Source organism: Salmo salar, chromosome 24, assembly GCF_965601325.2.
Source record: "Salmo salar chromosome 24, fSalSal1, whole genome shotgun sequence".
Taxonomy (NCBI): Eukaryota; Metazoa; Chordata; class Actinopteri; order Salmoniformes; family Salmonidae; genus Salmo; species Salmo salar.
The window spans coordinates 49037685-49064744 of NC_138314.1; the positions used below are offsets into that span (position 1 = coordinate 49037685).

Sequence of the window (27060 nt, forward strand, 5' to 3'; positions counted from 1 at the left end):
GTAGGGAGGTCATACAGGCACGTGGAGGCCACACACACTACTGAGCCTCATTTTGACTTGTTTTAAGGACATTACATCAAAGTTGGATCAGCCTGTAGTGTGGTTTTCCACTTTAATTTTGAGTGTGACTCCAAATCCAGACCTCCATGGGTTGATAAATTGGATTTCCATTGATTATTTTTGTGTGATTTTGTTGTCAGCACATTCAACTATGTAAAGAAAAAAGTATTTAATAAGATTATTTCTTTCATTCAGATCTAGGATGTGTTGTTTAAGTGTTCCCTTTATTTTTTTGAGCAGTATATTATCTCCTCAGTGGGCTAGAGGAGGGTTATATATCATCTCAGTGGGATAGAGGAGGGTTATATATCATCTCAGTGGGATAGAGGAGGGTTATATATATTATCTCCTCAGTGGGCTAGAGGAGGGTTATATATTATCTCCTCAGTGGGCTAGAGGAGGGTTATATATCATCTCCTCAGTGGGCTAGAGGAGGGTTATATATCATCTCAGTGGGCTAGAGGAGGGTTATATATCATCTCCTCAGTGGGCTAGAGGAGGGTTATATATCATCTCCTCAGTGGGATAGAGGAGGGTTATATATCATCTCAGTGGGCTAGAGGAGGGTTATATATCATGTCAGTGGGATAGAGGAGGGTTATATATCATCTCAGTGGGATAGAGGAGCGTTAGTTAGAAGGAGACTTACGTATTCTGGCTTGTTCTCCAGTAGGGTCCGGATCCTATTCACAGCAGGAGGAGTCTGGAAGAACAACCAGAGAAAAGGGGTTTGATGGCCATTCACAACAGTTATGACAGTGCAGTTAACGGCAGTCTTCCAGCAGCATTATCGCCCTGCATCCCACTGCTGGCTTGCTTCTGAAGCTAAGCAGGGTTGGTCCTGGTCAATCCCTGGATGGGAGACCAGATGTTGCTGGAAGTGGTGTTGGAGGGACAGTAGGAGGCACCCTTTCCTCTGGTCTAAAAAAAACATAACCCAATGCCCCAGGGCAGTGATTGGGGACATTGCCCTGTGTAGGGTGCTGTCTTTTGGATGGGATGTTAAACGGGTGTTCTGTGGTCACTAAAGATCCCACTGCACTTATTATAAGCGTAGGGGTGTTAACCCCGGTGTCCTGACTAAATTCCCAATCTGACCCTCATACGGTCACCTACTCATCCCCAGCTTCCAATTGGCTCATTCATCCCCACCCCTGTAATTATTCTCCAGGTCATTGCTGAGAATGTGTTCTCAGTTAACTTACCTGGTAAAATAAAAATGGCATTTGTAGGATTTTTTTTATTTTTTTAATTTCATAAATATTACTGTAATCTGTGACATTTTACATTTACATTTTAGTCATTTAGCAGACGCTCTTATCCAGAGCGACTTACAGTAGTGAATGCATACATTTCATGCATTTTTTTTGTACTGTGACAAACCATTTAACCACTGAAGCATTACAATCGTCATGTTTAGAGAGTTCAGATAGAGCTGCCATTGTTATCTCGGAGAAACAACATGGCATTTCCTGTTCAAGATGGCACCTCTGTTCTCAATGAGTCCAGATGAAAAGGGTTGGCAATATAATCAGGTACCTGCCTAATGTATTTAGTGAAGCCAAGAACCCTGCCTGCAGTACCTAGTCCTCTTTGATGTGCCAGGCAGCACAGTATTAGTTTACTTACAGCCATCTCTCTCAGCTACGGTACCTGTAGTTAAATAATTATACACACACACACACACACACACACACACACACACATATATATATACACACACACACATATATATATATACACACATACACATATATTACTCTTTCTTCAAACGATGGATTTCCACCCACAGCAGCCAAACATTCTGATTTTATCTCCAACCCTCCAATGTCCACAGATTCAAACTATGGAATCATGTAGTAACCAAACAAGTGTTAAACAAATCAAAATATATTTTATATTTGAGATTCTTCAAAGTAGCCACCCTTTGCCTTGATGACAGCTTTGCAAACTCTTGGCATTCTCTCAACCAGCTTCATGAGGAATGCTTTTCCAACAGTCTTGAAGGAGTTCCCACATATGCTGAGCACTTGTTGGCTGCTTTTCCTTCACTCTGCGGTCCGACTCATCCCAAACCATCTCAATTGGGGTGAGGTTGGCTGATTTGGCTCCATGGCGGATGCAATATACTAATTTTAAAATCAGCACCAATTAAGAAAATAACTGTAAAAACTGTTAAATACTCTTCGATGAGGAATTTAAAAATTGTATGGTTGAGAGGGATGACGCAAAATGGCAAATAAGTCTGGCTGCACAACCAATTGACAAACATACTGCAAATAGAGAAATCATGTGACTAAACTGAATAAAATAAACTATACTTTAAAACAATGATAAAAGATATAAAGAATGATAGTAAAAAGCTTTGGAGCACCTTAAATAAAACGTTGGGCAAAAAGGCAAACTCAGCTCCATCATTCATTGAATCAGATGCTCATTCATCACAAAACCCACTGATATTGCCAATTATTTGATGATTATTTTTTTTCCATTGGCAAGATAAGCAAACTTAGGCATGACAGCAACAAAAGCCGACACTACACATCCAAATATAACTGCTTAAATGATCAAAGACAAGCATTGTAAATGTTTTATTCTGTAAAGTGAGTGTGGAAGAGGTAAAAAAAAAAAATGGTTGTCTATCAACAATAACAAGCCACCGGGGTTTGACAATCTGGATGGAAAATTACTGAGGATAATAGCAGACCATATTGCCACTCCTATTTGCCATATCTTCAATTTAAGCCTACTAGAAACGGTTTGCCCTCAGGCCTGGAGGGAAGCTAAAGTCATTCCTCTACCCAAGAATAGTAAAGCCCCCTTTACTGGCTCAAATAGCCGACCAATCAGCCTGTTACCAACCCTTAGTAAACTTCTGGAAAATATTGTGTTTGTCCAGATACAATGCTATTTTACAGTAAACAAATTAACAACAGAATTTCAGCACGCTTATAGGGAAGGACACTCAACAAGCACACCACTTACACATTTCTCTCAGCCAATCATATCTTATAAAATGATTGTGCGGGCTGTTTGGTAAGACTTCAGTGCAGCTTTGAGTAAAGCCAGTGTGTCTATGTATGCAGATGACTCAACTAGTACAGCGACTGAAATGACTGCAACACTTAACAAAGAGCTGCAGTTTGTTTCAGAATGGGTGACAAGGAATAAGTTAGTCCTAAATATTTCCAAAACTAAAAGTATTGTATTTGGGACAAATCATTGACTAAACCCTAAACCTCAACTAAATATTGTAATGAATAATGTGGAAATTGAGCAAGTTGATGTGATAAAACTGCTTGGAGTAACCCTGGATTGTAAACTGTCATAATCCAAACATGTTTATAAAATCAAATGTTATTTGTCACATGCGCCGAATACAACCGGTGTAGTAGACCTTACAAATGATACCACCCCCCCCCCCCCCCCCCCCTTTTTTTGTTTGTTTAAATTTTCACCTAAAATTGCATACCCAAATCTAACTGCCTGTATCTCAGGACCTGAAGCAAGGATATGCATATTATTGGTACCATTTGAAAGGAAACACGTTGAAGTTTGTGGAAATGTGAATTGAATGTAGGAGAATATAACACAATAGATCTGGGAGAAGAAAATACAAAAAAAACATTTCTTTTTTTTCCTACCACCATCTTTGAAATGCAACAGAAAGGTCCCAGTTCTAGCCATCAGTCTGGTTGTAATTCCGATGGTGACCACCAGATGGCAGCAGTGTATGTGCAAAGTCTCAGATGGATAACTTGAAGTATGAGCGAACTATATGACATTTAGTGTGAAGTCACCCAGGCACATTTGGTCATATCGTGAAGGAGAGAATTCACATTCATATTACATTTTTCTGCAAGAATAACATCAAATCTGATTTGATTTAGCTTTTCCAATATCATTAGCCATTTTATAAGTTCAACATTTGCAAAACAACCAGTTTTCATAACTTCATAACTCTGAATATTCTTATAATTTTTGTCCAAAAGGAAAAGGCATGATGTCGTACAAGGTAAGTAGCTACATTTTACGACGATACAGGGTTTCCGGATACTCCTGTAAAACCCAGCTCATTGGCTATCTAGCTAGCTTTGTTTGACCCGGATTGGTGCTTATTTGACAAAGTTAGAGTCGATCAAGTGAAGAACGCTAGCGTCATCGGCGTGCCATGAAGGCATCGCTCTGACCAAATTTGTTGTCCTATAGGATATACTACACCCCTAATGATATAAGTCTGGTTACGTTCTAGGATCTCTGAGGAATAAATACGAATGTGATTTGACTGGTTGAAACAACGTTTAGGGTGAGATTTTCACAGATTCCTTTCTTTGCAAATTGAACGAGTGGAAATACAAAAATCGATCGTGCATGCTATATGGACCTTTTTAGGATATGAAAATTGATTTTATCTAACAAAACACTTCATGTTATCTCTGGGACCCTTTGGATGAAACATCAGAGCAAGATTTCAGAATGTAAGTACAAATCTCACCTTCAGAGGTGAATTTATCAAACCTATCGCGGTGAAAAAAAGTGTTTTGTTGTTAGGAGCTCTCCTCAAACAATAGCATGGCATTTTTTCGCTGTAATAGCTACTGTAAATTGGACAGTGCAGTTAGATTAACAAGAATTTAAGCTTTCAGCCGATATAAGACACTTATATGTACCGAGATTTGTTGTTTCTCTAAAAATCTGCGATCGTGACACAAGGCGCTGCATAATTTGCACCTGTCCCGTCGACGGGACGCCGATCCCTAAGGGATCCAAAACATGTTTATAAAATCGTTATTTGTCACATGTGCCGAATACAACAGGTATTACAGTGAAATGCTTACTAACAAGCCCGTAACAATGCAGTTTAAAGAAATAAATAAATAAATAAATAAAAGTAACAAATAATGATTTAGATGAGAAGTCTGTCCATAATAAAGAGCCATTCTGCCTTCTTAAGAACAAACTCTTAATTACAGTGGCGGCCTACCCCGGACGACTCTAAGCCAATTGTGCGCCACCCTATGGGCCTCCCAATCACAGCCTGGAATTGAACCAGGGTCTGTAGTGACGCCTCTAGCAGTGCAATGCAGTGCCTAACACTGGTGCGCCGCTCAGGAGCCCAGACAGACTCAGATAGATGGCCTAGACATATAGAGACAGAGGGACGTATAGAGACAGAGGGGCGTATAGAGACAGAGGGGCGTATAGAGACAGAGGGACGTATAGAGACAGAGGGACGTATAGAGACAGAGGGGGCGTATAGAGACAGAGGGACGTATAGAGACAGAGGGACGTATAGAGACAGAGGGGCGTATAGAGACAGAGGGGCGTATAGAGACAGAGGGGCGTATAGAGACAGAGGGGCGTATAGAGACAGAGGGGCGTATAGAGGGACGTATAGAGACAGAGGGGCGTATAGAGGGACGTATAGAGACAGAGGGGCGTATAGAGACAGAGGGGCTTATAGAGACAGAGGGGCGTATAGAGACAGAGGGGCGTATAGAGACAGAGGGGCGTATAGAGACAGAGGGGCGTATAGAGACAGAGGGGCGTATAGAGACAGAGGGGCGTATAGAGACAGAGGGGCGTATAGAGACAGAGGGGGCGTATAGAGACAGAGGGGCGTATAGAGACAGAGGGGGCGTATAGAGACAGAGGGGTGCTGTTTCGCAAGTATGAATGCGACTTCTGCAAAGGCTGTATCACCGTAAATGCTGCACGGCCAATACAGACACCGAATTGCCCATGACATGTTTAACTTTTGAAGGGACAGGCGCCAGCCATCTCTGGCACCGTGGGTCACCACAACCTGTACCCAGGCGAAACAGTGATATCGCTCACTAAGTAGCATTATTACCATGTTAATATTAAAGTTACCGGAGGTAAGCCTTCAAGGTTAACGCGGGTACATCTCATTGCCAGCATTGTAAAGATGGTATTGTTAATCAGAACAATGGGCTGGGAATAGGACTTCCGGAAGGTCCTCAAAACAACAGAAACAGGCAGGGTGGAAACTGACCTAAAATAAGGCCTGGTTTTTCACAATTATATAAACTACGGCAAGCAGCTTGGACATACAGTAATATTATGAAACTGGGGTCCATGGCGGATGCGATATACTCATTTTAATCCGATGTATTATTATTTTATTTTTTTATAGAAATGTCATGTCCAGCCTACCAGTAAATGATACCCCAAAATAAATATTTGGTTAAATCCCATTATCTGGTGTAACAATATCTGTAACTACAAATTCGCTAGCTAAAGCTAGTGTATTCCTAACCGTTAATAACGATATTAGCTAGCTTAGCTAACTAAACACACACACACACTACTCAAATCACTGTTCGTCAAAATCATAAAGGAACATACATAAAACCACACGTTATGAGCTTCACCAGATAATAACGACATCTTTATTAAAACTACAAAACGATTACAACTACCGTTAACCGGAGTAGCGTAACGTTAGCTAGCTAGCTAGTTAGCTCACTTTACGTAACTTCGGTGCTAGCGGTCATAACAACCAACCGTCAGTTTACAGAGAGAGGAAAAATAAGAAATACCGAATACTTCTACACACTTACCAGAGTTAAAGCAGCTCTTGTTGCTAATATCTTTCTTTTACTGACAGCTCTGACCGTCGTTCTCGCCACCATTGAGGCAGACATGTTCAGTTTAATGAAAGATTAAATTTTAAAAAGCCCAGTTAGCTAACATGAAAACATCCGTCTGCTCGGACAGGGCGGAAAGGAGGAGGGACATCGGATTAGCAAGACGAGCCATGATTGGGCGATTTACTTGAGCAACACAACAAAGACACAAGGTCATTTGGCTGGCAACAAAGGTCATTTAAAAACCATAACATTGTAGTACAGTGTAGTATCCCCTTTTATGTATGTAGCTACATCGAGTGAATAAGTCTCAGTAGGAATGCTGCTTGAGTACAAACTATACAAGCACTGGGGGCTGCCAGTATAAAATATATTTTTTTAATGTATATATTTTGTAATTTATTTTCACCTTTATTTAACCAGGTAGGCAAGTTGAGAACAAGTTCTCATTTACAATTGCGACCTGGCCAAGATAAAGCAAAGCAGTTCGACAACATACAACAACACAGAGTTACACATGGAGTAAAACAAACATACAGTCAATAATACAGTAGAAAAATAAGTCTATATACAATGTGAGCAAATGAGGTGAGATAAGGGAGGTAAAGGTTATAAATAGGCCATGGTGGCAAAGTAAATACAATATAGCAAGTAAAACACTGGAATGGTACATTTGTAGTAGAAGAAAGTGCAAAGTAGAAATATAAATAATGGGAGGCTATATAGAAATGTGATTCAACCTAAAATTGAGTCATTCCAAAAGAAAGCCAGTGTGGGGGTTTATTTTCTAAACTAATGACAGAAAGATACTGACCCCAAAAAATATCTGGACATTAAATCACTTTTTTTTTTTTTTTTTGTAAAGAAAGTTTAATTTGACGAGCAGATCTCAGACAGAATACTAGCAGTGAACATTAGCCCAGGACAAGGGGGCAGAGCTTCACATTACAGTGATCAGTCCCACCAATCCAAGGCACTGGCCATGAAACGCATCATACAAACAAAAGCATATTTCCCCATTTTCCCTCAACCCCAAATCCTTTACCGATGTACGCAGGACCCCCAAATCAATCCTCAGCCCGATCCCATATCCAGTGTTCGAGAGTGTAGATCGATCGATAAGGATAATTCATTTGGTACGCATAAGCAATATGGTGGTAACTATCTCCACCTTTGGCCCTCTGATAGACAAAGTGGAATTTAAATGTTTCACCATGTTACTACACCTGTCCAATCCTCTCAGATCTACACACACATGGGAGCTAGTGGTCCATTTAGGTACAGGTAACCCAGATACAGAGCCACATATTCAGTATATGACTCTGCCCAAATAGACTCACTGCAATGACAGCACTACAAAACACTGTGGTCAGAGGGGGGGGGGGGGCAGGAAGGCTCTAGCTAGCTACCATCTTTGGATGTTCTGGCATTTAGGAGCATTTTAATACAAGCTGTTCATTATTATCAATAGTACCAATTTGTTTCAGGGACAATTCTAAAATCCAGATTTAACCCTCGGCGCACGCACGCACGCACACGCACGCAGGAGTGTACTGAGACACACACACACACACACAGCCCATCTTGAACTTGATCTACTGTCCAAAATGGAGGAGAAGGGTGTTTGGGAGGACGTCAGTGCACAAGACAAATTTAACAAATAATCTGTATTATAAAAACTAAATAAATCCCTGGTGTTGAGGGGTAAAATAACAGGAGAAGCAAGCAAAATGTATTTTCAGTTAAAACAATACTTTAAAAAGCTCCTCTGAAACAGTAGGAGTGGTGGTTAAAACATAAAATGCCCTCTCTCTGTTTATCTGCAGCCAAAATAGCACCCTATTCCCCATGTAGTGCACTGCTTTAGAGTCCTATGTGTCCTGGTCAAATGTTGTGCACTATATAGGGAATAGGGTGCCATATCTTCTGTCTGGGGCTCAGACTCCGCCTATTTCCCATGGGAGTCTAGGTTCCAGGATCTAGGTTCCAGGATCTAGGTTCCAGGATCTAGGTTCCAGGATCTAGGTTTTGGGTGTTCTAGGTTCAAGGCTGGTGGACTGGAAGTTTTGTCCAGACCTCAGAGGGAGTAGAGTAGAACCCAGAGGTTTTGGGGCAAGAGCTGCCTCCCTCTCTCATTCCTTCTCTCCCTCCGTATCTCTTCTCTCTCTCTCTCTGTCCCTCTGGTCTTCAGTCCACTGGGCTCCTCCTGGGATCAGACCAACCCATGTGCCTGTTGACTCGACTGCCTGGAAAACATGTGGAGGTAAGATAGCAAGGAAGAGATGCACTGACAATCAAGATAGACAACACAATGCTGTTATTGTTGTAAGTTAGTGAAACATTGAGTAAATCAAATCAAACGTTATGGTTCGCGTAAACATATTTTTCCGATGTTATCGCAGGTGCAGCAAAATGCTTATGTTTCTAGCTCAAACAGTGCAGTAATTCCTAACAACACACAAAGTCCCAAAAATAAAAATTAAGAAATTATGAAATATCAGAACGAGCAATGTCAGAGTCCACAACATAAAAATAAGAAGAATAAATAAATACTGAACAAAACTATAAACTCAACATGTAAAATGTTGTTCTGATGTTTCATGAGCTGAAATAAAAGATTCCAGAAATGTTCCATACGCACAAAAAGCTTATTTATCTCAAATGTTGTGCATACATTTGTTTACATCACTGTTAGTGAGCATTTCTCCTTTGCCAAGATAATCCATCCACCTGACAAGGGTGGCACATCAATAAGTTGATTAAACAGCATGATCATTACACAGGTGCACCTTGTGCTGGGACACTCGAAAAAAATTGCACAATGCCACAGATGTCTCAAGTTTTGAGGGAGCGTGCAATTGGCATTCTGACTGCAGGAATGTCCACCAGAGCTGTTGACGGAAAATGTAATGTTAATTTCTCTACCATAAGCCGCCTCCAACATTGTTTTAGAGAATTTGGCAATACGTCCAACCGGCCTCACAACCGCAGACCACGTGTAACCACGCCAACCCAGGACCTCCGCATATGGCTTCTTCACCTGCGGGATCGTCTGAGACCAGACACCCAGACAGCTGATGAAACTCAGGAGTATTTCTGTTTGTAATAAAGCCTTTTTGTTGGGGAAAAACTCATTTTGATTGGCTGGGCCTGGATCCCCAGTGGGTGGGCCTATGCCCTCCCAGGCCCACCCATGGCTGCGCCCCTGCTCAGCCATGTGAAATCCATAGATTAGGGCATAATAAAATTATTTGAATTGACTGATTTCCTTATTGAACTGTAACTCAGTAAAAACATAGAACATTTTGCATTTATATTTTTGTTCAGTATATATATATATATATATATATATATATATTCAGTACCAGGCAAAAGTTTTAGAATACCTTCTAATTCAAGGGTTTATCTTGTAGAATAATAGTGAAGACGTCAAAACTATGAAATAACATGTAGTAATGTAGTAACCAAAAAAGTGTTAAACAAAACAAAAATATATTTGTGTGCTGCATCACCCAACCTCAACCCAATTGAGATGGTTTGGGATGAGTTGGACCACAGAGTGAAGGAAAAGCAGCCAACAAGTGCTCAGCATATGTGGGAACTTCTTCAAGACTGTTGGAAAAGCATTCCAGGTGAAGCAGGTTGAGAGAATGCCAAGAGTGTGCATAGCTGTCATCAAGGCAAAGGGTCACTACTTTGAAGAATCTCAAATATATTTTGATATTATAACATTATTTTGGTTACTATATGATTCCATATGTGTTATTTCATAGTTTATGCCTTCAATATTATTCTACAATGTAGAAAATAATAAAAATAAAGAAAAAAAAACATTGAATGTGTAAGTGTCCAAACTTTTGATAGATATATATACACACACACACACTAGAGGTCGACCGATTAATCGGAATGGCCGATTTCAAGTTTTCATAACAAAATCGGTAATTGCCATTTTTGGACGCCGATTATGGCCGATTATACTGCAATCCACAAGGCTGACTACCTGCTACGCGAGTGCAGGCAGCAAGGAGCCATGGTAAGTTACTAGCAAGCATTAAACTTATCTTATAATAAACAATCAATCTTAACATAAATCACTAGGTTAACTACACATGGTTGATGACATTACTAGTTTAACTAGCTTGTCCTGCGTTGCATATAATCAATGCAGTGCCTGAAATTGTGTCACTTCTCTTGCGTTCTGTGCAAGCAGAGTCAGGGTATATGCAGCAGTTTGGGCCACCTGGCTCGTTGCGAACTGTGTGAAGTCCATTTATTCCTAACAAAGACCGTCATTAATTTGCCAGAATTTTACATAATTATGTCATAACATTGAAGGTACAGTGTAACAGGAACATTTAGACTTATGGATGCCACCCGTTAGATAAAATATGGAACGGTTCCGTATTTCACTGAAAGAATAAACATTTTGTTTTTGAAATGATAGGTCATTAATTTGGTCAAATCCAGAAACTAAGGCTCTTATTTCTGTGTTTATTATATTATAATTAAGTCTATGATTTGATATTTGATAGAGCAGTCTGATTGAGCGGTGGTAGGCTGCAGCAGGCTCATAAGCATTCATTCAAACAGCACTTTCCTGCGTTTGCCAGCAGCTCTAAGCAATGCTTGAAGCACAGCGCTGTTTATGACTTCAAGCCTATCAACTCCCGAGATTAGGCTGGCAATACTATAGTGCCTATAAGAACATCCAATAGTCAAAGGTAAATGAAATACAAATGGTATAGAGAGAAATAGTCCTATAATTCCTATAATAACTACAACCTAAAACTTCTTACCTGGGAATATTGAAGACTCATGTTAAAAGGAACCACCAGCTTTCATATGTTCTCATGTTCTGAGCAAGGAACTTAAACGTTAGCTTTATTACATGGCACATATTGCACTTTTACTTTCTTGTCCAACACTGTTTTTGCATTATTTAAACCAAATTGAACATGTTTCATTCTTTATTTGAGACTAAATTTATGTATTATATAAGTTAAAATAAAAGTCTTCATTCAGTATTGTTGTAATTGTCATTATTACAAATAAATATATATAAATATATAAATAAATAAATAAATAAATAAATTAATAAATAAATAAATAAATAGGCAGATTAATCAGTATCGGCTCTTTTTCGTCCTCCACTAAATCGGCGTTTAAAAATCATAATCGATCGTCCTCTAATACACACTATATGTACACCCCTTCAAATTAGTGTATTCAGCTATTTCAGCCACACCCGTTGCTGACAGGTGTATAAATCTCCATAGACAAACATCGGTAGTTGAATGGCCTTACTGAAGAGCTCAGTGACTTTCAACGTGGCACCGTCATAGAATACCACCTTCCCCAAGTCAGTTCATCAAATTTCTGCCCCGCTAGAGCTACCCCCTGGTCAACTGTAAGTGCTGTTATTAGAAAAGTGGAAACGTCTAGGAGCAACAACGGCTCAGCCGCAAAGTGGTAGGCCACACCAGCTCACAGAATATTCAGATTTATATAATAGTTTGATTCAAATGTTTACATGCTTTGCAAGAAGAATGATTTTCCTAATAATCCTGTTTGCATGGACACATCTGAAAATCAGGCTGCTGATGGGACTTTGATAAATGAGACCCACTCACCTGCTTGTGGACTCAATAAACCACTCACCTGCTTGTAGACTCAATAAACCACTCACCTGCTTGTGGACTCAATAAACCACTCACCTGCTTGTGGACTCAATAAACCACTCACCTGCTTGTAGACTCAATAAACCACTCACCTGCTTGTGGACTCAATAAACCACTCACCTGCTTGTGGACTCAATAAACCACTCACCTGCTTGTGGACTCAATAAACCACTCACCTGCTTGTAGACTCAATAAACCACTCACCTGCTCGTAGACTCAATAACCCACTCACCTGCTTGTAGACTCAATAAACCACTCACCTGCTTGTGGACTCAATAAACCACTCACCTGCTTGTGGACTCAATAAACCACTCACCTCCTTGTAGACTCAATAAACCACTCACCTGCTTGTGGACTCAATAAACCACTCACCTGCTTGTGGACTCAATAAACCACTCACCTGCTCGTAGACTCAATAACCCACTCACCTGCTTGTGGACTCAATAAACCACTCACCTGCTTGTGGACTCAATAAACCACTCACCTGCTTGTGGACTCAATAAACCACTCACCTGCTTGTGGACTCAATAAACCACTCACCTGCTTGTAGACTCAATAAACCACTCACCTGCTTGTGGACTCAATAAACCACTCACCTGCTTGTAGACTCAATAAACCACTCACCTGCTTGTGGACTCAATAAACCACTCACCTGCTTGTGGACTCAATAAACCACTCACCTGCTTGTGGACTCAATAAACCACTCACCTGCTTGTAGACTCAATAAACCACTCACCTGCTTGTAGACTCATTAAAACCACTCACCTGCTCGTAGACTCAATAAACCACTCACCTCCTTGTGGACTCAATAAACCACTCACCTGCTTGTAGACTCAATAAACCACTCACCTGCTTGTGGACTCAATAAACCACTCACCTGCTTGTGGACTCAATAAACCACTCACCTGCTTGTGGACTCAATAAACCACTCACCTGCTTGTAGACTCAATAAACCACTCACCTGCTTGTAGACTCAATAAACCACTCACCTGCTTGTGGACTCAATAAACCACTCACCTGCTTGTGGACTCAAAATCACATGTTGTTGTTGCTTCTTCTTCTCCTGTTGAGGGGAGCCCTGGACAAATAAACACAAGTGTGTTAGAACGTGTGTGTGTGTGTGTGTGTGTGTGTGTGTGTGTGTGTGTGTGTGTGTGTGTGTGTGTGTGTGTGTGCGCGCCTCAATGTTTGTGTGAATATTCATCGTACCCGTCTTTCTCTCTCTCTAAAATTCCTCATGTGGCTCATAGAGGGAGAGGAGGAGTTCTCTGCTTTGGCTCCTGCACCAAACAGAAAGACAGAAACATCAACACCACAACACTTCCTACAGCAGCCAGCCGGCGACAAGCAGCCAGCCAGCAGGCGACAAGCAGCCAGCCAGCGACAAGCAGCCAGCCAGCGACAAGCAGCCAGCCAGAGCGACAAACAACCAGACAGAGACAAGCAGCCAGCCAGCCAGCCGGCGACAAGCAGCCAGCCAGCAGGCGACAAGCAGCCAGCCAGCAGGCGACAAGCAGCCAGCCAGCGACAAGCAGCCAGCCAGCGACAAGCAGCCAGCCAGCGACAAGCAGCCAGCCAGAGCGACAAACAACCAGACAGAGACAAGCAGCCAGCCAGCCAGCCAGCGACTAGCAGCCAGCCAGCCAGTGACAAGCAGCCAGCCAGCCAGCCAGCGACAAGCAGCCAGCCAGCCAGCCAGCGACAAGCAGCCAGCCAGCCAGCCAGCGACAAGCAGCCAGCCAGCCAGCGACAAGCAGCCAGCCAGCCAGCGACAACCAGCCAGCCAGCCAGCGACAACCAGCCAGCCAGCCAGCGACAACCAGCCAGCCAGCCAGCCAGCGACAAGCAGCCAGCCAGCGACAAGCAGCCAGCCAGCGACAAGCAGCCAGCCAGCGACAAGCAGCCAGCCAGAGACAAGCAGCCAGCGACAAACAGTCAGCCAGCCAGAGCGACAACAGCCAGCCAGCCAGCCAGAACAGCGAGACAGCCAGCCAGCCAGAGAGACAAACAGCGAGACAGCCAGCCAGCCAGAGAGAAACAGTCAGCCAGCCAGCGAGACAAACAGCCAGCCAGAGAGACTAACAGTCAGTCAGTCAGACTCAGTACTGACCTGTCGGTCCTCTGTACTGGGGGCAGTCCTTCTTGATGTGGGCGTTGCTCCCACACAGGAAGCAGCATCGCTTCTCTTCCTGTCGCCTCCAGCGGTCGCCCTGACGACGCTCCCTTCCCCCCTCAGACTCCGCCCAGTCCCTCCTTCCCTCCGCTCTGTCCTCCTGCTCACGACGCTGCCTAGACCTGGAGAGAGGAGAAGATTACACACAAGCACACACACACACACACACACACACACACACACACACACACACACACACACACACACACGGCTAGTGGCACTCCTTACTTCCTGCGCATGGGACAGTCTCTCATGAAGTGTCCGATCTTGCCACATATCCTGCAGCAGCGGTCGTTGGGAGCCAGTTGTCCCTCTGTTAGCACCTCAGGGTCAAAGAAGAACTCCTGAGAAGATCAACAACACATTCCTGTCACAAAGTGTACTCAGGAGGGTAGGTAGTGAATACTAACCATCTGACTAGCGTACTCAGGAGGGTAGGTAGTGAATACTAACCATCTGACTAGTGTACTCAGGAGGGTAGGTAGTGAATACTAACCATCTGACTAGTGTACTCAGGAGGGTAGGTAGTGAATACTAACCATCTGACTAGCGTACTCAGGAGGGTAGGTAGTGAATACTAACCATCTGACTAGCGTACTCAGGAGGGTAGGTAGTGAATACTAACCATCTGACTAGTGTACTCAGGAGGGTAGGTAGTGAATACTAACCATCTGACTAGCGTACTCAGGAGGGTAGGTAGTGAATACTAACCATCTGACTAGCGTACTCAGGAGGGTAGGTAGTGAATACTAACCATCTGACTAGTGTACTCAGGAGGGTAGGTAGTGAATACTAACCATCTGACTAGCGTACTCAGGAGGGTAGGTAGTGAATACTAACCATCTGACTAGCGTACTCAGGAGGGTAGGTATTTAATACTAACCATCTGTGTACTCAGGAGGGTAGGTAGTGAACACTAACCATCTGTGTACTCAGGAGGGTAGGTAGTGAACAATAACCATCTGACTAGTGTACTCAGGAGGGTAGGTAGTGAATACTAACCATCTGACTAGTGTACTCAGGAGGGTAGGTAGTGAACACTAACCATCTGACTAGCGTACTCAGGAGGGTAGGTAGTGAACACTAACCATCTGACTAGCGTACTCAGGAGGGTAGGTAGTGAATACTAACCATCTGACTAGTGTACTCAGGAGGGTAGGCCTTGACCGGCGTTCCAAACACACTTCGACCATTAATGAACGCCTTCATGATGAAGTTGGTCACTATGAAGGAGAGAGAGAGAGAAGGAGAGAGACCGAGAGAGAGGGAGAGAGAAGAAGGAGAGAGACCGAGAGAGAGAAGGAGAGAGAAGAAGGAGAGAGACAGAGAGAGAGAAGGAGAGAGAAGAAGAAGGAGAGAGACAGAGAGAGAGACCGAGAGAGAGAAGGAGAGAAGGAGAGAGAGACCGAGAGAGAGAAGGAGAGAGAAGAAGGAGAGAGACCAGGAGAGAGAAGAAGGAGAGAGACCAGGAGAGAGAAGAAGGAGAGAGAAGCAGGAGAGAGACCGAGAGAGGAGAAGGAGAGAGACCGAGAGAGAGAAGGAGAGAGAAGAAGGAGAGAGACCGAGAGAGAGAAGGAGAGAGAAGAAGGAGAGAGAAGAAGGAGAGAGACCGAGAGAGAGAAGGAGAGAGAAGAAGGAGAGAGACCGAGAGGAGAGAAGAAGGAGAGAGAAGAAGGAGAGAGAAGAAGGAGAGAGACCAGGAGAGAGAAGAAGGAGAGAGAAGAAGGAGAGAGACCGAGAGAGAGAAGGAGAGAGAAGAAGGAGAGAGACCGAGAGAGAGAAGGAGAGAGAAGAAGGAGAGAGACCGAGAGAGAGAAGGAGAGAGAAGAAGGAGAGAGACCGAGAGAGAGAAGGAGAGAGAAGAAGGAGAGAGACCGAGAGAGAGAAGGAGAGAGAAGAAGGAGAGAGACCGAGAGAGAGAAGGAGAGAGAAGAAGGAGAGAGACCGAGAGAGAGAAGGAGAGAGAAGAAGGAGAGAGAAGAAGGAGAGAGACCGAGAGAGAGAAGGAGAGAGAAGAAGGAGAGAGACCGAGAGAGAGAAGGAGAGACCGAGAAGGAGAGAGACCGAGAGAGAAGGAGAGAGAAGGAGAGAGACCGAGAGAGAGAGAGATGGATTATTGAGAGGAAGATGTGAAGCTGTGAGGTCAGAGTGCTAATAGTCAGACAGACAACACCTACTTTTCCTGGACAGGCCAGCTCCCAGGTTATGGTTCAGGTCAAAAGGATCTGGAGAGAACAACAACATTAGGTGAGATAACAATCTCACTGGTTATCAACCCTCCCTGGCCTTGGGACTGCTGCAGGGTGAGCAGGCTTTTATTATAACCCAGCAATGATAAACACTCCAACTAGGTGATAAGCCGAGTCAGGTGAGTGAGCGAGCGGCGGGCCGAGTCAGGCGAGTGAGCGGCGGGCTGAATCAAAAGCCAGCACATACCATAGCTCCACTCAACCCCCCTCCACATTTACGACCCTCCACGTTTACGACCCTCCACTCAACCCCCCTCCACGTTTACGACCCGACTCCATAGCTCCACTCAACCCCCTCCACATTTAACCAACCCTCGACCCATATCTCCACTCAACCCCCTCCACATTTAACCGACCCTCGACTCAATAGCTTTACTGTCTAGAAAACTGTGCTAGGAGTTGAAAAGGAATAAATTAAGTCAGTCTAGTACCGACCCTCGATGACGATGTACTTGGAGGTCCACTGCTTGTTGAAGGTGGTGAGAGCAGCGCTCTGTCTGATGGAGATGACATGTTCTCTGAAGTCAAAGGTCTCAGTGTAGAACTGCAGTAGGCCCAGCCACAGAGCCCCTACAGACTCCAAGTTCCTCTGCTGCCAGCGCTCAGGCTAGAGATAGAGAGGGGTAGAAAGGTTTCAGTAGAACTGCAGTAGGCCCAGCCACAGAGCCACAGAGAGATTTGATCTTAAATATACCTTTATTGGCCCAAATAGTTACAGTGCGTTCGGAAAGTTCAGACCCCTTAACTTTTTCCACATTTTGTTACGTTACAGCCTTATTCTAAATTTGATTAAATTGTTCGTTTTTTTGCTCCTCAATCTACAAACAATACCCCATAATGAAAGCAAAAACAGGTTTAGATATTTTAACAAATTTATAAAATTATAAAAATGAAATATCATATTAACATAAGTATTCAGACCTTTTACTCAGTACTTTGTTGAAGTACCTTTGGCAGCGATTAAAGCCTCGAGTCTTCTTGGGTATGACGCTACAAGCTTGGCACACCTGTATTTGGGGAGTTTCTCCCATTCTTCTCTGCAGATACTCTCAAGCTCTGTCAGGATGGATGGGGAGCATCGCTGCACAGCTATTTTCAGGTCTCTCACGAGATGGTCAATCGGGTTCAAGTCCGGGCTCTGGCTGGGCCACTCAAGGACATTCAGAGACTTGTCCCGAAGCCACTCCTGCGTTGTCTCGGCTGTGTGCTTAGGGTCGTTGTCCTGTTGGAAGGTGAACCTTCGCCCCAGTCTGAGGTCCTGAGAGCTCTGCAGCAGGTTTTCATCAAAGATCTCTCTGTACTTTCCTCCGTTCATCTTTCCCTCGATCCTGACTAGTCTCCCAGCCCCTGCCATTGAAAAACATCCCCACAGCATGATGCTGCCACCACCATGCTTCACCGTAGGGATGGTACCAGGTTTCCTCCAGACATGACCCTTGGCATTCAGGTCAAAGAGTTCAATCTTGGTTTCATCAGACCATAGAATCTTGTTTCTCATGGTCTGAGAGTCTTTAGGTGCCTTTTGGTAAACTCCAAGCTGGCTGTCATGTGCCTTTTACTGAGGAGTGGCTTCCTTCTGGCCACTCTACTACCATAAAGGCCTGATTGGTGGAGTGCTGCAGAGATGGTTGTCCTTCTGGAAGGTTCTCCCATCTCCACAGAGGGTTCTCTTGGTCACCTCCCTGACCAAGGCCCTTCTCCCCCGATTGCTCAGTTTGGCCGGGCGGCCAGCTCTAGGAAGAGTCTTGGTGGTTCCAAACTTCTTCCATTTAAGAATGATGGAGGCCACTGTGTTCTTGGGGACCTTCAATGCTGCAGACATTTTTTGGTACCCTTCCCCAGATCTGTGCCTCGACACAATCCTGTCTCAGAACTCTACGGACAATTCCTTCGACCTCGTGGCTTAGTTTTTGCTCTGACATGCACCGTCAACTGTGGGACCTTATATAGACAGGTGTGTGTCTTTCCAAATCATATCCAATCAATTGAATTTACCACAGGTGGACTCCAATCAAGTTGTAGAAACATCTCAAGGATGATCAATAGAAACAGAATGCACCTGATCTAAAAAAAATGTGTCTCATAACAAAGGGTCTGAATCCTCACTGACATCCCTATCAGATCACAGCAAAATCACAGAATACCTGAACAGAGCAATACTCAATCATGAGGCATCAAAGCCAAAGGAACTGAGTAACATTAAGAAATGCTATAGATGGAAGGAAAGTAGTGTGGAAACCAAAAAACAATTAGGCAACAACAAATTCAATCCCTTCTAGACAACTTCCTGGACAAAACATTCCACTGTAATAGTGAAGGTGGTAACTTGGCAGTAGAAAGCATAAACAGTATATCTGACCTTTCAGTTTCTCTATCAAATCTAAAAATGACAAATGGTTTGATGAAGAATGCAAAAATCTAAGAAAGAAATTGAGAAACCTGTCCAACCAAAAACATTGAGACCCAGAAAACCTGAGTCTAAGCCTTCACTATGGTGAATCACTAAAACAATACAGAAATACACTACGGAAAAAGAAGGAACAGCACGTCAGAAATCAGCTCAATGTGATTGAAGAATCCATAGAATCTAACCATTTCTGGGGACATTGGAAAACACTAAACAAACAACAACACGAAGAGTTATCTATCCAGAATGGAGATGTCTGGATAAACCACTTCTCCAATCTTTTTTGTCCCGATAACAAAGAACAAACAGCAAAAACATATACATTACCGGTCAAAAGTCTTAGAACACCGACTCATTAAAGGGTTTTTCTTTATTTTTTACTATTTTCTACATTGTAGTATAATAGAGACATCAAACTATGAAATAACACATATGGAATCATATAATAAGCAAAAAAAGAGTTAAATCAAAAATATATTTTATATTTCAGATTCTTCAAAGTAGCCACCCTTTTCCTTGATGACAGCTTTGCAAACTCTTGGCATTCTCTCAACCAACTTCACCCGGAATGCTTTTCCAAAACTCTTTGGAGTTCCCACATATGCTGAGCACTTATTGGCTACTTTTCCTTCACTCTGCGGTCCAACTCATCTCAATTTGAAAAATAAATGGTAGTCCCACTAAGCCCAAACCAGATGGGATGGTGTATCGCTGCAGAATGCTGTGGTAGCCAAGCTGGTTAAGTGTGCCTTGAATTCTAAATAAATCACAGACAAGTGTCACCAGCAACGCACCACAACACCATCACACCTCCTCCTCCATGCTTCACGGTGGGAAATACACATGCGGAGATCATCCGTTCACCCACACAGCGTCTCACAAAGAAACGGCAGTCGGAATCAAAAATCTCAAATTTGGACTCATCAGACCAAAGGACAGATTTCCAACGGTCTAATATCCATTGCTTGTGTTTCTTGGCCCAAGTAAGTCTCTTCTTATTATTGGTGTCCTTTAGTAGTGGTTTCTTTGCAGCAATTTGACCATGAAGCCCTGATTCACACAGTCTCCTCTGAACAGTTGATGTTGAGATGTGTCTGTTACTTGAACTGTGTGAAGCATTTATTTGGGCTGCAATTTCTGAGGCTGTTAACTGTAATGAACTTGACCTCTGCAGCAGAGGTAACTCTGGGTCTTCCTTTCCTGTGGCAGTCCTCATGAGTCAGTTTCATCATAGCACTTGAAAGTTTTTGCGACTACACTTGAAGAAACTTTCAAAGTTCTTAATTATCCGTATTGACTGACCTTCATGTGTTAAAGTAATGATGGACTGTCATTTCTCTTTGCTTATTTGAGTTGTTCTTGCCATAATATGGACTTGGTCTTTTACCAAATAGGGCCATATTCTATATACACCCCCCCCCCCCCCCCCACATTGTCATAAGACAAATGGTTGGCTAAAACGCATTAAGGAAAGAAATTCCACAAATTAACAAAGCACACCTGTTAATTGAAATTCATTCCAGGTGACTACCTCATGAAGATGGTTGAGAGAATGCCAAGAGTGTGCAAAGCTGTCAAGGCAAAGGGTGGCTATTTGAAGAATCTCAAATTTGTACTTTGATTGTGTAACACTTTTTTTTCATTACTACATGATTACATATGTGTTATTTCATAGTTTTGATGTCTTGACTATTATTCTACAATGTAGAAAATAGTTAATATACAGAAAAAACATTGAATGAGTAGGTATTCTAAAATTTTTGACCGGTAGATGATCAAATACAAATCTTAGAATCAACTATTGAAGACTACCAGAACCCACTGGATTTCCAATTACATTGGATGAAACAGTTCAAAATACAAACCCTCCAACACACAAAAAAAGGCCTGTGGTGTTGATGGAATCATCAATGAAATGACAAAATATACAGACCACAAATTCCAATTGGCTATACTAAAACTCTTTAACATCATCCTTGGCTCTGGCATCTTACCCAATATTTGGAACCAAGGACTGATCACCCCAATCCACAGAAGTGGAGACAAATTTGACCCCAATAACTACCGTGGGATATGAGTCAACAGCAACCTTGGGGAAATCCTCTGCATTATCATTAACAGCAGACTCGTACATTTCCTCAGTGAAAACAATGTACTGAAAAAATATCATATTGTCTTTTTACAAAATTACCGTACGACAGACCACGTATTCACCCTGCACACCCTTAATTGACAAACAAACAAAACTAAGGCAAAGTCTTCTCATGCTTTGTTTGGCCTGAGGGTCTGCTATACAAATTGATGGAAGTGGTGTTCGGGGAAAAACATACGACATTATAAAATCCATGTACACAAACAAGTGTGCGGTTAAAATTGGCAAAAAACACATTTCTTCTGACAGGGCCGTAGGGTGAGACAGGGATGCAGCTTAAGCCCCACCCTCTTCAACATATATATCAATGAATTGGCGGGGGCACTAGAACAGTCTGCAGCACCCGGCCCTCACCCTGCTAGAATCTGAAGTCAGATGTCTACTGTTTGCTGATGATCTGGTGCTTCTGTCCCCAACCAAGGAGGGCCTACAGCAGCACATAGATCTTCTGCACAGATTCTGACAGACCTGGGCGGGCCCTGACAGACCTGGGCCCTGACAGACCTGGGCCCTGACAGTAAATCTCAGTAAGACAAAAATAATGGTGTTCCAAAAAAGGTCCAGTTGCCAGGACAACAAATACAAATTCCACCTAGACGCCGTTTCCCTAGAGCACACAACAAACTAAACATACCTCGGCCTAAACATCAGCGCCACAGGTAACTTCCACAAAGCTGTGAACGATCTGAGAGACAAGGCAAGAAGGGCCTTCTAAGCCATCAAAAGGAACATAAAATTCAACATACCAATTAGGATCTGGCTAAAAATACTTGAATCAGTTATAGAACCCATTGCCCTTCATGGTTGTGAGGTCTGGGGTCCGCTCACCAACCAAGAATTCACAACATGGGATAAACACCAAATTGAGACTCTGCATGCAGAATTCTGCAACAATATCCTCTGTGTACAACGTAAAACACCAAATAATGCATGCAGTGCAGAATTAGGCCGATATCCGCTAATTATCAAAATACAGAAAAGAGACGTTAAATTCTACAACCACCTAAAAGGAAGCGATTCCCAAACCTTCCATAACAAAGCCATCACCTACAGAGAGATGAACCTGGAGAAGAGTCCCCTAAGCAAGCTGGTCCTGGGGCTCTGTTCACAAACACAAACAGACCCCACAGAGCCCCAGGACAGCAACACCATTAGACCCAACCAAATCATGAGAAAACAAAAAGATAATTACTTGACACATTGGAATGTATTAACAAAAAAACAGAGCAAACTAGAATGCTATTTGGCCCTAAACAGAGAGTACACAGTGGCAGAAAACCTGACCACTGTGACTGACCCAAAATTAAGGAAAGCTTTGACTATGTACAGCCTCAGTGAGCATAGCCTTGCTATTGAGAAAGGCCGCCGTAGGCAGACATAGCTCTCAAGAGAAGACATGCTATGTGCACACTGCCCACAAAATGAGGTGGAAACAGCTGCACTTCCTAACTTCCTGCCAAATATATGACCATATTAGAGACACATATTTCCCTCAGATAACACAGATACACAAAGAATTAGAAAACAAATCCAATTTTGATAAACTCCCATATCTACTGGGTGAAGTACCACAGTGTTCCATCACAGCAGCAAGATGTGTGACCTGTTGCCACAAGAAAAGGTCAACCAGTGAAGAACAAACACCCTTGTAAATACAACCCATATTTATGTTTATTTATTTTCCCTTTTGTACTTTAACCATTTGCACATCGTTACAACACTGTATATAGAAATGTCTTAATTCTTTTTGGAATTTTTGTAAGTGTAATGTTTACTGTTAATTTTGTATTGTTTATTTCACTTGCTTTGCCACGAGAAAAGGTCAACCAGTGAAGAACAAAACACCATCGTAAATACAACCCCGTATTGATGTTGATTTAATTCCGGTGACTCACTAGGTTTTCCAGATCATCGTAGAAGTAGACGTTCCATCCATCCACTAGGATCTCTGGCTTCTCCTCCCCGTCATAAATCTACAAAAACACACATTAAAGTTACAATCAACAAACACACAACGCTAACAGCAGCGTTTACGACAACCCGTCATAAATCTACAAAAACACACATTAAAGTTACATCAGCAGCGTTTACGACAACCTTATATTTTCAAAAACCTCCACACAATGTAAAACAGCAGTCTCCAGACTGTTCAGTCCTATTAGCTAGCGCATAATAACATGGAGGCAAATGGACCTCTGTTCAGAACATTCTGGAGCCCTTTGACAGTCAAAAATAGCAACAAAAATGGATGACAATCATTGCACTGGTTGCAGATCAAATCTACTTCTGGCTTGGATATGTTTGATTAAACACACCACACACACACACACACACACACACACACACACACACACACACACACACACACACACACACAGCTCAAAAAAATAAAGGGAACACTTAAACAACACAATGTAACTCCAAGTCAATCACACTTCTGTGAAATCAAACTGTCCACTTAGGAAGCAACACTGACTGACAATAAATGTCACATGCTGTTGTGCAAATGGAATAGACAACAGGTGGAAATTATAGGCAATAAGCAAGACACCCCCAATAAAGGAGTGGTTCTGCAGGGGGTGACCACAGACCACTTCTCAGTTCCTATGCTTCCTGGCTGATGTTTTGGTCACTTTTGAATGCTGGCGGTGCTTTCACTCTAGTGGTAGCATGAGACGGAGTCTACAACCCACACAAGTGGCTCAGGTAGTGCAGCTCATCCAGGATGGCACATCAATGCGAGCTGTGGCAAGAAGGTTTGCTGTGTCTGTCAGCGTAGTGTCCAGAGCATGGAGGCGCTACCAGGAGACAGGCCAGTACATCAGGAGACGTGGAGGAGGCCGTAGGAGGGCAACAACACAGCAGCAGGACCGCTACCTCCGCCTTCGTGCAAGGAGGAGCAGGAGGAGCACTGCCAGAGCCCTGCAAAATAACCTCCAGCAGGCCACAAATGTGCATGTGTCTGCTCAAACGGTCAGAAACATACTCCACGAGGGTGGTATGAGGGCCCGACGTCCACAGGTGGGGGTTGTGCTTACAGCCCAACACCATGCAGGACGTTTGGCATTTGCCAGAGAACACCAAGATTGGCATATTCGCTACTGGCGCCCTGTGCTCTTCACAGATGAAAGCAGGTTCACACTGAGCACATGTGACAGACGTGACAGAGTCTGGAGACGCCGTGGAGAACGTTCTGCTGCCTGCAACATCCTCCAGCATGACCGGTTTGGCGGTGGGTCAGTCATGGTGTGGGGTGGCATTTCTTTGGGGGGCCGCACAGCCCTCCATGTGCTCGCCAGATGTAGCCTGACTGTCATTAGGTACCGAGATGAGATCCTCAGACCCCTTGTGAGACCATATGCTGGTGCGGTTGGCCCTGGGTTCCTCCTAATGCAAGACAATGCTAGACCTCATGTGGCTGGAGTGTGTCAGCAGTTCCTGCAAGAGGAAGGCATTGATGCTATGGACTGGCCCGCCCGTTCCCCAGACCTGAATCCAATTGAGCACATCTGGGACATCATGTCTCGCTCCATCCACCAACGCCACGTTGCACCACAGACTGTCCAGGAGTTGGCGGATGCTTTAGTCCAGGTCTGGGAGGAGATCCCTCAGGAGACCATCCGCCACCTCATCAGGAGCATGCCCAGGCGTTGTAGGGAGGTCATACAGGCACGTGGAGGCCACACACACTACTGAGCCTCATTTTGACTTGTTTTAAGGACATTACATCAAAGTTGGATCAGCCTGTAGTGTGGTTTTCCACTTTAATTTTGAGTGTGACTCCAAATCCAGACCTCCATGCGTTGATAAATTGGGTTTCCATTGATTATTTTTGTGTGATTTTGTTGTCAGCACATTCAACTATGTAAAGAAAAAAGTATTTAATAAGATTATTTCTTTCATTCAGATCTAGGATGTGTTGTTTAAGTGTTCCCTTTATTTTTTTGAGCAGTGTACATACATACACACACACACATACATACACACACAGTGCCTTCGGAAAGTATTCAGACCCCTTGACGGTTTCCACATTTTGTTAGGTTACAGCGTTATTCTAAAATGTACTAAATTATTTTCCCCCTCATCAATCTTCTACACACACCCCATAATTACAAAGTGAAAACAGGTTTTTAGACATTTTTACAAATGTATTAAATATTTACAAAAAAGTGAAATATTACATTTACATACAGTTGAAGTCAGAAGTTTACATACACTTAGGTTGGAGTCATTAAAACTCGTTTTTCAACCACTCCACAAATTTCTTGTTAACAAACTATAGTTTTGGCAAGTCGGTTAGGACATCTACTTTCTGCATGACAAGTATTTTTTCCAACAATTGTTTACAGACAGATTATTTCACTTAAAATTCACTGTATCACAATTCCAGTGGGTCAGAAGTTTCCATACACTAAGTTGACTGTGCCTTTAAACAGCTTGGGAAATTCCAGAAAATTGTGTCATGGCGTTAGAAGCTTCTGATAGGTAATTGACATAATTTGAGTCAATTGGAGGTGTACCTGTGGATGTATTTCAAGGCCTACCTTCAAACTCAGTGCCTCTTTGCTTGATATCATGGGAAAATCAAAAGAAATCAGCCAAGACCTTAGAAAAACAATTGTAGACCTCCACAAGTCTGGTTCATCCTTGGGAGCAATTTCCAAACGCCTGAAGGTACCACGTTCATCTGTACAAACAATAGTACGCAAGTATAAACACCATGGGACCACGCAGCCGTCATACCGCTCAGGAAGGAGACGCGTTCTGTCTCCTAGAGATCAACGTACTTTGGTGGGAAAAGTGCAAATCAATCCCAGAACAACAGCAAAGGACCTTGTGAAGATGCTGGAGGAAACAGGTACAAAAGTATCTATATCCACAGTAAAACGAGTCCTATATCGACATAACCTGAAAGGCCGCTCAGCAAGGAAGAAGCCACTGCTCCAAAACCGCCATAAAAAAGCCTGACTACGGTTTGCAACTGCACATGGGGACAAAGATATTACTTTTTGGAGAAATGTCCTCTGGTCTGATGAAACAGCCTTAGCTGTTTTTATGAGGCATCATGTTGTGGGGTTGCTTTGCTGCAGGAGGGACTGGTGCACGTCACAAAATAGATGCCATCATGAGGATGGAAAACTATGTGGATATATTGAAGCAACATCTCAAGACATCAGTCAGGAAGTTAAAGCTTGGTTGCAAATGGGTCTTCCAAAATGGACAATGACCCCAAGCATACTGCCAAAGTTGTGGCAAAATGGTTTAAGGACAACAAAGTCAAGGTATTGGAGTGGCCATCACAAAGCCCTGACCTCAATCCCATAGAACATTTGTGGGCAGAACTGAAAAAGCGTGTGTGAGCAAGGAGGCCTACAAACCTGACTCAGTTACACCAGCTCTGTCAGGAGGAATGGGCCAAAATTCACCCAACTTATTACGGGAAGCTTGTGGAAGGCTACCCGAAACGTTAGACCCAAGTTAAACAATTTAAAGGCAACACTACCAAATACTAATTGAGTGTATGTAAACTTCTGACCCACTGGGAATGTGATGAAAGAAATAAAAGCTGAAATAAATAATTCTCTCTACTATTATTCTGACATTTCACATTCTTAAAATAAAGTGGTGATCCTAACTGACATAAGACAGGGAATTTTTACTAGGATTAAATGTCAGGAATTGTGAAAAACTGACTTTAAATGTATTTGGCTAAGGTGTATGTAAACT

The 27060-nt window shown here is 43.0% G+C and overlaps 2 protein-coding genes across 2 annotated transcripts in view; both read right to left on the reverse strand.

The window, feature by feature from the left end:
* LOC106585982 (iron-sulfur cluster assembly 1 homolog, mitochondrial) overlaps positions 1-6896 on the reverse strand; it is a 31713-nt gene extending 24817 nt beyond the window's left edge. Inside the window, exons 1-2 of the mRNA XM_082968752.1 lie at positions 6645-6896; positions 710-763 (exon numbers count right to left, since the gene is read on the reverse strand). Coding sequence (XP_082824878.1) covers positions 710-763; positions 6645-6728 — 138 coding nt within the window. The 5' untranslated portion in view covers positions 6729-6896. The remainder of the gene's footprint in view (positions 1-709; positions 764-6644) is intronic.
* Positions 6897-7027: 131 nt separating this feature from the next.
* The window catches only part of LOC106585979 (terminal uridylyltransferase 7), a 59414-nt gene continuing 39381 nt past the window's right edge, over positions 7028-27060 (reverse strand). Inside the window, 9 exon segments of the mRNA XM_082968751.1 lie at positions 7028-8917; positions 13370-13430; positions 13562-13632; positions 14463-14647; positions 14754-14869; positions 15657-15748; positions 16703-16750; positions 17210-17381; positions 23229-23306. Coding sequence (XP_082824877.1) covers positions 8859-8917; positions 13370-13430; positions 13562-13632; positions 14463-14647; positions 14754-14869; positions 15657-15748; positions 16703-16750; positions 17210-17381; positions 23229-23306 — 882 coding nt within the window. The 3' untranslated portion in view covers positions 7028-8858.